The 11777-nt window shown below is 45.0% G+C and overlaps 1 protein-coding gene across 2 annotated transcripts in view; it reads left to right on the forward strand.

Moving 5' to 3' along the window:
- The window catches only part of SNX7 (sorting nexin 7), a 46621-nt gene extending 35091 nt beyond the window's left edge, over positions 1-11530 (forward strand). For both annotated transcript variants that reach the window (XM_082227953.1, XM_082227954.1), the window contains exon 9: positions 10765-11530. In XM_082227953.1, the coding sequence (XP_082084079.1) occupies positions 10765-10839 (75 nt within the window). In that variant the 3' untranslated portion in view covers positions 10840-11530. The remainder of the gene's footprint in view (positions 1-10764) is intronic.
- Positions 11531-11777: the final 247 nt, after the last annotated feature.

Consider the following 11777-nt stretch of genomic DNA (forward strand, 5'->3'; position numbering starts at 1 on the left):
GCAACACAGCAAACTAGATTAACCAAAAGTGAAATTAAAAGCTTCTGAGATCCTCCAACCAGCCATACACGAGGAGAGAGGAGCATGAAAGCTCAAGGTTTGTTGCAGCTTGTCACTGCTCCTGCAGGTCACAGTAAACCGTGGTTTAGTGTGATGGTCAGATGTGACCACTGCAATAAGGAGTATATCATAAAAGATATCTAATTATGAATGTCTTACATGGATGTCCAATGTTTGCTGCAAAATGCTAAGGACCTGATCCACAGGAAACCTTAATATGGCACCCACTTGCCATCTAAGAGCTTTTTGCAGAAATAAGTAAGTTTAACTAGTTTTCTTTGTGAATAAAACCAACTGAATGGAGCCTTTGAACAAATGAAATTGCCATACAAGGCACAGCTCTTTTTTTCTCCCCTTAACAGCCTTGAAAAGGAGCCATGCTATATTTTCTGACTGAGAGCACCATATTAATTAGTTTCTTTAAAAAGACAGAGAGAGTCTCTATACCTTGTTGTATTCTAATATGGGTTTTCCCTAATATGAATGGCTTTCATCTGACCTCTCAGTGCTGAATTTACAAATGCTTTCAACATAATGTAATTAGAAAGAGAGAGCTCTTGATTATCAGGTCTGTTTAAATTCGTCTAAGAGAGGCACAGGGCATTGACAATCTGCTCCTATAAATCAAGATCAAAACGCTTCCTCGTATCTGAAGCTTTGCTGCTTCTTGACATTTCCTTAGCTTCCTCCTGTCCACTCATGACTTTTGGATTTTCCTATCAGAGATGCATGCCCCAAAGCTAGTCATACAAATGTTGTGCTCTAAAATTATTAGACTGTTCACAGACTGGTCTTGAGGCAGTTTGGGTTTTTCGTAGGGGGGAAAAAAGGATCTGCAACCCAAACATAAGCATTTGCTTTTGAGTAGCTCTGTGAATTCTTACAGTGGCCTCCTTACAATGCCCACCATTGCACCAACTCTCCAGTATTATTACGATGCAGTGCCAGTGCAGAGCTCTCAAGATATTTGAAGGTGGCTAACCTGTGGTTCTCCAGATGTTGTTATATGGCAGCTCCCATCACCGCCAACCATTGGCCATGCTGGCTGGAGCTAATGGGAGCTGCAGTCCCAACAACATCTGCTCTAACCCATCCCCAGCATTTATATGCTGGTGCAACTGCTCAGAACTGGGCTATCAGACTGATAACTTGAGAAGGAGCTAAGGCATATTAATTCCCTCTCCCTTCCTCAGCTGATCTGCATGGATGTGCAAGGAAGGGGGCGTGTGTGTGTGTGTGTGTGTGTGTGTGTGTGTGCGCATATATATATATATGGTATGCATGAGAGGCATTGACTCTGGGCCACACCCACTGCTCAGGCCAAAAAGAGGTTCTCCAATCTTGCCTTTAAAAGGTTTGTCACATTAGACATGCCAGGAAAGATTGTCAGACTTTGGGGCCTCAGGGAACTGTCTTCAAACAGAGGAGAGACTGCTACACGCCTTGACATTTTTCTTTGGCTTAGATCAAAATCCAAGCTGGAACGGAATTTCTGGCTTCCCCACCATCTCCTGCTTTCAACGGGTCACCTATACTCCCACAGAATCTCGTCAGGGTGACAAAAAAGTAGGGGGGGAATTCTCTCTTTTGCTTTTCTTCCAGGTTGCCAGTGATGCTAGAGGAAGGGAAGATGAAAAGCGTGTGCCCGGGCAGCGGTGGGGTGCTGGCATGGGGATAGAGCGACGCTTTTCCGAGATAGTTTAGGAATGGCTGGGGAAATTTATTTGTGATTTCACCATTTATTTCCAGGAAACTTTGGAGGGCTCCTGCACCAATCTGAGGAGAGCCTCAGCAGGCTTGCCCATCCCTGCGTCTCACAGACGTGCTGTCTCCATAACCCTCCATCAACCTTCTCATGTATACCATAATTTATTGCGCCCTTTGTGTAGATGGGGAGCTGAGCCTTGCCTACAGAAACCTAGTGACCTCTTAGGTAGACTGAGATTTGAACCAGTGATTCAGTGTCTCAGGGTTCATTCTCCTAGCCACTATGTTGCACTTCCATTTACCTGTTGGTATCAAATGCATGCAAAAATCATGGCATGTATTCTGGGTGATGACACTCCTCCCCCTTTTATTACATTTTCATTTATTAAATTTATATCCTGCCCTTGCTCTCAAAGGAGTCTAGGGTGGCAAACACACCAGTGAAAAAACAAATGCTATTTGAAACATTTAAATGCAATTAAAAGTATCCAAAGAACATTTAAGAGCAATAAGCACAGTAAAACATTAAACAGATTTTTTTAAAAAAGGGTCTCTTTGGCACAGACCCACCGAGATGTTCAAAGAGGTTGCAATGGCCCCTTTGCTTTGTGTTTTGTTCCTTTTATTGCCTTGGATTCCATCGTATCACACAAGTATTTCTAAAACGTTGTTTCCCCTTTGTTAGGTCTGGGGTAAAGATGTGACCTCAGAGTTGTTCCACATGCTTTCTTAGGTACGTTTGCCTGAGGATTTTTGCTGTCAGTCTGTCGAGACCCATTTAGCTAGTATGGAAGAACACGTCTTATCCTCCTTAAACCAGATTAATGCTGTCACTGTATGAAGTACTTCAACAACAGAGCGTACCTGCAAACTGATCTGCACAGAGTGAAATGACTTACAATGAGTTGCAGGGCTTTGTTGATACTGTAGCAGTCCTGGCATCGCCAGCCAGAGCTGGAAATGTCCCCTGTCTGAAATACTGGAGAGTGTGGACAATACTAAGTTGGAAGGACCAATGATTTGATAAAAGTCAGCCTCCTATGCATAACTGTTGATACCTAAGCTTTCTTTTTGCCATGTAGTGGAATTCTATTCTGGGTGCCTAAAGATGGTATAGCAATGCAGAATGCTATCAACATTTTGTTGGACTGTGTGGCGAATGCCCCACGGGTTTCAACTAGCACTATCAAGCAATAAGATTTTTTTAATGATTAGCAGTACAACCCCAGGGTGGCGCTATCGGTTAAACCACGAAGCCTAGGACTTGCCAATCAGAAGGTCGGCAGTTCGAATCCCCGCGATGGGGTGAGCTCCCATTGCTCGGTCCCTGCTCCTGCCAACCTAGCAGTTCGAAAGCACATCAAAGTGCAAGTAGATAAATAGGTACCACTCCGGTGGGAAGGTAAACGGCGTTTCCGTGCGCTGCTCTGGTTCACCAGAAGTGGCTTAGTCATGCTGGCCACATGACCTGGAAGCTGTATGCCGGCTCCCTCGGCCAATAAAGCGAGATGAGCGCCGCAACCCCAGAGTCGGTCACAACTGGACCTAATGGTCAGGGGTCCCTTTAGCTTTACTAGCAGTAAAACCCAGGCTTCCCCTCCCTCCGCCGGAAATCACTGAAACTCAGTTCTGACACCTCTCAGGTGGACACCATTGCACCCCAGTGATCAGGAATGATGGGAACTGTAGTCCTAAAACAGCTGGGGACACAAGTTTGGGGGAACGGTGTGCTGGCCCTTCTCACATTGCCGACAATCCTGTTTATGTCTGAGTAAGGAGCATGATTCTCCACTTAGACCGTTAGCATTGTGGACATTTCCCTATGCAAAGATTGAAAACACGCAGACTGACTTGATATATATTTGCAGAAGAAGCCAGCTGCTGATCAGTGTCAATTGCGCCCATCCGGAGCCAATCTAGAATTTGCCCCTCTGGCTCCGTGAAAAAGGCAGCTAGGCCACAGACTGGTTTGTGACACAGCAGCAACCTGTATGTACCAATGAATGAACCATCACAGGCAGAACTTCAGTATCCTCGTGGAGCACAATGCCTTTCATTGTAATCAGTCAGATATTCAGCAGCCAGTTGCCAAGTGTGGAGTAATCATACAATGAGAAATCAAATGCTGTGCCTGCATCCCTCGGAGGCTGTGTAGCAGGTGTCTTTTAAATGCATGTGCATGTGTGTGACACACACACAAATCCCACACCATGGTGGGTATTATAAAAAAAACAACATGAATGCACAAGTGCAGCCTGCTTGACAATCAAAAGAACAGCACGCTGTTCACAAACCAGCAGGTAACCACCACTATTGTGTTTGTACTGTCACATATCAGCAGGGCTTCCCCTGCGACAAGGACAGATGAGTTTTCTGCTGTTCTCCATAGCGCTCCATATCTATAATGTTTAATTCATCATTTTGGGGGGAGATAGCTTCATTAGCCATTGCAGCATCTTGCTGGAAGGGGTGTACGTCCAGAAAAACGTGTCAAGCAGTTTTAAGTCGAGATGAAATCAGTAGCACTCAAAAGCAAGGCTTACCTGTATATACTGCTCATTTCATGGAGAGATGATAGCCTGGGATGAATGTTGTAGAATGAGGAGTTTGCACAGGAGAGAGTACACAGCCCTGGGGGTTGTTGGCATTTGTCAGTCTCCAAAAAACAACAGTGAGCCTCCGGGGGTGAAGTCAAACTGCTGTGTTAGCGTCACTGAAGTGACCTCCCTAGGGTGTGAGCCCAGAAGTGTGTATGGAGGCCCCAGGCTGCCCAGATGACAAGACTCCCCTTTAACTTTGCTGATGTGGTCCAAAAGAAATGAGAGCAATACATTTGGCATCAGCTTGGCTGCAAGAGTTGCCAAAGGAGCCATTTAACCATTTTAGGAGCTCCACTCCGAATTTGTGTAGGGTTTACTCCTTAGCCCCTTCTTCTCCCACAAGGCAGTGGAAGTTTGGGAGCAGAGTTTTCTTTCTCCTAGATGAGCTCCCTTCCCATGTTGATGAGCCCCACCTGCCCCTCCCTCTACAGCACATGCAGACCAACTCTTGACCACTGGGCCCACCATTGGTCTCGCCCACTCAACCTACCAGAGCCTGTCTTCACATGGAGGGGAAGTCCCTAACTCACTGAGGGTCTGAGACCCCATTGGCTACCCTCACCAGCCTGTGTATGGGGTGTTAAAGGAGGGGTAGTTTCTCTGGTGGTTTCTTCATGCTGCTTCTGAGATAGTTTGTCCACCTTTGGTGTCAACCCTGCACTCAGCTCTCACCTGTGGCTCCTAGAAGCTGTCAGCATGTGACGGCAGCCACACCCCATGAACAGAACAGCTCTCCCGGTATGACCCGCAGAGGACCTTAAGGTCCATAAAAAGCAACACCCTAGAGGTCCCGGGCCCTAAGGAAGTCAGATTAGCTTCAACCAGAGCCAGGGCCTTTTCAACACTGGCTCCAGCCTGGTGGAACGCTCTGTCTCATGAGACCAGGGCCCTGCAGGATCTGATTTCTTTCTGCAGGGCCTGTAAGACAGAGTTGTTCTGCCTGGCCTTTGGCTTGGAATCAACTTGATCCCCTCCCCCTCTTTCCTTTTTCCTTCTGTGATGAAACTCCTATTTGGGGACTTCCCTGGCTTTTTTCTGGCCCATGTAGGACCAGTCTGGATAGTTGGCCTTGGTGAAGATTTGACGTTTTCATCCCCCAAAAGTTTTTGACTTGAGTTTTTACTGAAATGAGGCTGCATTTTAATGTTGTATTTTAATCTTGTTTTTAAGTTGTATTTTAATCAATTGTTTTATACTTGGTGTTAGCCGCCCTGAGCCTGCTCTTAGCTGGGGAAGGCGGGGTATAAATAAAAATTATTATTATTATTATTATTATTATTATTATTATTATTAGGGGTGGGGTAGCAATGACTTTAGAAGTAATACCCAATGGTGGATTTGTTCTTCTGGTTCCTTCTGATTTTAAAACAGTGCCCCCGATCTACTGCAGCTCTGTTTTAGAGTCCCCATACTTCACCTTGCACATGGCAGAAATCGGATTCAACCCAATTGTTTTTTAAAATAAAAGGTTTATAACCGGCCCTTCATCCGAGTGGCCTACACAGGGTTATTCCACTTCCTCTTCACAGCAACCCTGTGAGGAATGTTAGGCTGAGTAAAAGTGACTGGCACCTGTTGAGTCTTCACAGCTGACCAGAGATTCTCATCAAGCTCTCCTTGCAAGGTTCTAAACTGCCAGCACCACACAAAATAGCTCAGGACGGGAGGGAGGGAGGGAGAGCATGACTTCAAGAAGAAAATGTGCAGGGGCAGTTTCGTGGTGGTGGCCACCATATGTAATCATGTGAGTACAGGGGAATCCTTGCATACATGGGTGTTCTGTTCCGGGTCGCCATGTGTGACAGCGGGACACATGCAAGTCAGTTCCAGCCTGCTCCACTCCTGCCCTGTCTCCTTCCAGCACCAAAACCAGCGCACACACATCAGCAGTCGTGTGTGGGCTGATCTCATGCGAGTGGGGAGGCCCCTGTATATGCAGGAGGTAGTAGCCACATCCATTTCTCCTTGGCTATAAGGTAAAGTAATGGTAAAGGACCCCTAGATGGTTAAGTCCAGTCAAAGCTGACTATGGGGTTGTAACACTCACCTCACTTTCAGCCGACGTTTGTCCACAGACAGCTTTCCAGGTCACCTGGCCAGCATGAATAAACCGCTTCTGGTGCAACAGGACACCGTGACAGAAACCAGAGTGCAGGGAAACGCTGTTTAGCTTCCCGCCACAGCAGTACCTTTTTATCTACTTACGCTGGTGTGCTTTCAAACTGCTGGGTTGACAGAAGCTGGGACAGGGCAGTGGGAGCTCACTCCATCATGGGGATTTGAACCACTGACCTTCCGACTGGCAAACCCAAGAGGCTCAGTGGTTTAGACCACAGCGCCACCTGCTTCCCTTGGCTATATCCACCTCTGGCATATAGGCCCTAAAGGGTTAGACAAGAAGGATTGCATCCCTTGGGCAGAGTAAAGTTCTACACCCTTCCCTTAGAGTTAAGACAATATATAATGGACATAAAATCCTTAACTGTTCAAGGGTCACAGTTTAACGAATACTCAGAGGCAGACATTGTCTCCTTGTTTATTATATCTGCTAAGTCAGGATTGTGGGACTCCCAGCTCTCAATGACCACAGGGCGGAAGCACTGGGCAAAAACTTCCAAGCCAGGGAGACAGGTGATCAGGAGGTGCTATCCAATATCTCCAGCAATATACAATAGATGATAGATGATAGATAGATAGATAGATAGATAGATAGATAGATAGATAGATGATAGATAGATAAGGTAAAGGGACCCCTGACCATTAGGTCCAGTCGTGGCCGACTCTGGAGTTGTGGCGCTCATCTCGCTTTATTGGCCGAGGGAGCCGGTGTACAACTTCCAGGTCATGTGGCCAGCATGACTAAGCCGCTTCTGGCAAACCAGAGCAGCACACGGAAATGCCGTTTACCTTCCCGCCGGAGAAGTACCTATTTATCTACTTGCACTTTGAAGTGCTTTTGAACTGCTAGGTTGGCAGGAGCAGGGACCGAGCAACGGGAGCTCACCCCGTCTTGGGGATTCGAACCGCTGACCTTCTGATCGGCAAGTCCTAGGCTCTGTGGTTTAACCCACAGCACCACCTGTGTCCCTAGATAGATAGGTAGGGAGGTAGGTAGGTAGATAGGTATCCAGCAATATATGGAACCATTGCAGTAATCAGGTGCACCATTGTAAGAACAAGCAATACCAAGGATGAACACCATGTAGACATCAGCTTAAGTATGAAGCCGAATTGGTTCGAAGAAGCACATTAAAACGGCTCTTGTTTATAACTGACAAAGCAAGACATTTTAAAATTAAAATCACAGTAAGTGACTCGCCTTTGAAGCAACAGTGTAGCGCTGCCTTTCAACACAAAGATTTAGAGCCTCTTTTACTTACATAAGTTATTCAATTTTTAAAGCTTATCCACATTTATGTAACCAAATGTGTGTTCCAAAATTCAGATCCTTCTGTGGCTTATTTTGTTGTCGGAGATCAGAGCTCTGCTCCAGCTGACAAGATATATAATTAACCATATGAATACAAAAGTAGGTCTCTGTGCCTCAGGCTCTCCAGGCCTTTTCTTCTGCAAAAACATCAGCTGCAAAAGTGACATTACTTTTGAGGCATTCATTTGAGGTACTCTGAAATTATTCCATTCCGTTCCCTTAGCACGGAGCGGGGAGGTGGTTGATTCCAGATAAAGGACCTTTAGCACAAACTCACCAAAGGAGTGTAAAATGTTAAGACGGAGTTTAATTTCAATGTGTGGGATTGGATTTATAATTTACGGATCTAATTACTCATAAAACTGTTCTGGGTCACAGGGAAAGGATAACGACCAAAAAACGAAATGAAAGAAGCTTGCCTGGAATGACATATTGCATGGGAATATCATTGCAATTTACAACATATAAACCAGAACATCAGCTATAGGGAGAAACCCAGAAAATGTTTTAATTTTGCATGCAGCTGTGCCTAAAGATCATTAGCAACTGCAATAATTACACCATAATCCTGTCTGGTGCATCAGCAAGTTCTATGAAGTATTTACAAATGTGAAGTAATTTCTGACCCAGTGCAGTGCATTTTCGCTCCATTCTGTTGACTGGAGAGCAGTAAAGTGTTCCCTTAGCCAGTGTTACATGACAACATTGCAGCCCTTTCCACAGTTGTGGCTACTGTAAAATTGATCCACAGTCTGTCTTTACAGTCAGAAGGACTGGAGGCTGTGATCCAACTGGGACCTCCACTATATGCATGGAAGATCACACTGTTGTATATTTCTTAGTTGCTGCCACCTCTGTTTTCTGTATTCAAAATCATTAGCACAGAATCATTGCCCACAGGGGGTGGGCAGACAGGGCAATCTGCTTAGCAGTACCTTGAATTCCTTTACAGTGGAACCTCGGTTGTCGAACATCCGTTCCGGAAGACAGGTCGACTTCCAAAACGTTCGACAACCGAGGCACAATTGCTGGTCGGCAAATTCCTTTTTAAAAATGGAGAAATGTGCCTCAGAAGCTGTTTGACTTCCAAGGCACATTCGAAAATGGAAGTATTCACTTCCGGGTTGTCGGCATTGGGTTCCAAATTGTTCAGCTTCCGAAGCGTTCAACAACCAAGGTTCCACTGTATTCACAACCACCGGGGCTAGGAACCAACTTGGTCTTTAATTTAGAAACAGTTTCATGGGAAGCTGAACTCTGCACCTTGTACTGTTGGATAAATTTAAAAGGGGTTCCTACACTGGAGGAATACCTCCCATAATCCCAAAAGAAAGTGATGCCGGCTTCAAGTGAAAGCAATGCTTCTTATTAGACACGTGATTTCTGCTCACCAATATTAGCCATTGCAACCCAACATCATTATCCTGAACCAATCAAAATTATTTAGATCTTCAGATCAGCCCTCATCATAATACCATGTGGTTACATAGAATCATTTTCAGTACTATTTTTCTAGAAATAGTGGCATTGGAACTCACCATGAACATCTCCCTTGTTCTCTTACAATGGCAATGGCTCCCATCTGAGAGGCGCTGGAACTGAATTCCAGCTGAAAAAAAGTCCTGATCATTTTTCAGTGTCCTTCTTTATTAAGATTTTGACTAATTTTCCTGCTTACTAAATATCCCCCAGTATCTTCTTTCATCTAGCTTCAAAACAATTCAAGATTAATAGCAATTTCCCTGCCTAGCCGATTCTCCTTTTTGTGCACACAATTGACGCTCAAAGATTCAAACAGGAAAGCCCGCAGTTTAGCACTGAATCAGAACAAACATCAATAGGATTTCCCATGAGTTGCTGTTTGTTCTGATTTAGCACTAGAGAGCGGATTTTCTGGGTAAAAGCAGAGGGGAAAGGGCAAAACCTCTCAGATCTGTGTCTAGAAAGCACGGGACAGGCGCAAAACTGCTTGAACCCGTGCTTTCTAGGCACAAGGCAAGCAGATCTGTGAATGAGCCTGTGTGCTTCATGACTAAAGAGCAATGTGTAAAAGTTGTAAATAAATAAAGGGTAGGCCCCTGTGCTTTTGAGAGGAAGGCAAGCTGACTTTTTTACCGTATTTTTCGCCCTATAGGGCGCACTGGCCCATAGGGCGCACCTCGTTTTTTTGGGGGGGGGATGAATAAAACAAATTTATTTTCCCCCCCAGCTGCGGGGCTAGGGCGGGGGAAGCCCAAGCTTCCCCCGACCCCAGCCCCCAGAACAGGCTGCTATCCGCAAGTCTTGCGAGCCCGGCAGCAACTCCTGCCAAGCTTGCAAGGCTTGCGGACACCTGCGCGAAGCACAGGACGCCCTCCAGAGGGTGCCCCGTGGTTTGGGCTGCAGGCTGCTGCCCGCAAGCCGTGCGAGCCCGCGGGAACTCCTGCCGGGCTCACAAGGCTTGCGGATAGCTTCCTGACGCCTGGAGAGCGAGAGGGGTCGGTGCGCATTGACCCCTCTCGCTTTCCAGGCTTCAGCAAAAGCCTGCATTCGCCCCATAGGACGCACACACATTTCCCCTTCATTTTTGGAGGGGGGAAAGTGCATCCTATAGGGCGAAAAATACGGTATATCCTTTGCCTAAAGAGCTGCCATCCATAGAGCCAGTATTCGTTGACCTTTTATTGTAGTGTGATCAAGACTGTAATAATCAGTGCAGACCTTTTCAAGTTAAAAGTACCTAAAATAAGCAGTCAGTTACCAGGAATCGATTTCCTGAACACGGGCAAAGCAGCTACTTGTCAGAATAAGCTGTGGCCCTGCTCATCATTCCTCGTGGTTTTTAAATGGACGTAAATTATTGCTATTCTTAGGAAAATTAATGGGTCCTAACATTTCACCCTACTGCTTGTTTTATACTACACACACATCAAGGCATTTGAACAGGTTTGCGAGACTTCAATTTAATTTCCCCCCTCTTGTTTTAAGTGCCTTGCTACCTGGGAGTCCTTCTTGACATCTCAAACAGACATTCGCTTGGAAGAACCTGAAGATCGGCATTGACTTCCGCCAGCAAGGATCTGTTCCTTAATCTTCTTCCGAAATATGTCTAGCCAAAGAAGTTCACTGCCTATGAGATCAAATCCATTTTTCCATAGAACTGTTAAGATTCTGTAACATGTAGAAAACAAACCTATTGAAGTCTCAGGTATTCTACAGTCCTGGACTATATTTTGAATCATGGTATATATCTATAGAGGAGGTGAGGGTTGTGTTTAGGATGTATTGCTAAACCATGGTTAATGTTATGAGGATGAGATCTTGGAAGACATTGGAAGGTTTTGATCAACCACATTATGCCATAACCCTAAACTAAGGTTTGTTAAAAGCATTGTTTGGTTATTAAACCACGGTTTGAAGATGGTCTGTTTCAGCTAACCATAGTTAAGATTCACCACGGTTTGTGGGGTTTGGATGATAAGCCGCAGGTAATCAAAAATGGAACAAAAATGCCCAAACTCTCCCTCATGGCTATGCTGGAGGAAGCAGAATGCAAGCCTTATAACACTCATAACACCAAATCATGGTTTAGCACTGGATCCAAACTGAGTCAGAGTGAGAGCGAGATCTGCTTTTATTTTTACCAGTTTTGTGCATTTATCTGGTTTTTCTTTTTAAATACCCTGTAATTTGGATATAAAATATTTTAAATATGTAAAAATAGCTCCATTTTAATAAATAAAAATTAAGAGGATTTTCTCTCTCTCTTTATGCTCATTGGTGCAGCCTGTTTAACTGGCTTTGAGTATTTATAAAACTTCAGAACAATCGCTGGATGAAATCTTATCTTGGTAAATGTATTGCAGCCAAGCTTTCACTAGATGGAATGCGGATGCCGCTAACTGCAGATTCAACACCAATTAGTCTAACGTGTCTGACACCATGAATTTTTTATTTTTATTTTTAGATTGTCAGACTACTCTGTGTGTGTGTGTGTGTGT

The sequence above is a fragment of the Podarcis vaucheri genome, assembly GCF_965113315.1.
Source record: "Podarcis vaucheri genome assembly, chromosome: 6".
NCBI classification, from domain to species: domain Eukaryota; kingdom Metazoa; phylum Chordata; class Lepidosauria; order Squamata; family Lacertidae; genus Podarcis; species Podarcis vaucheri.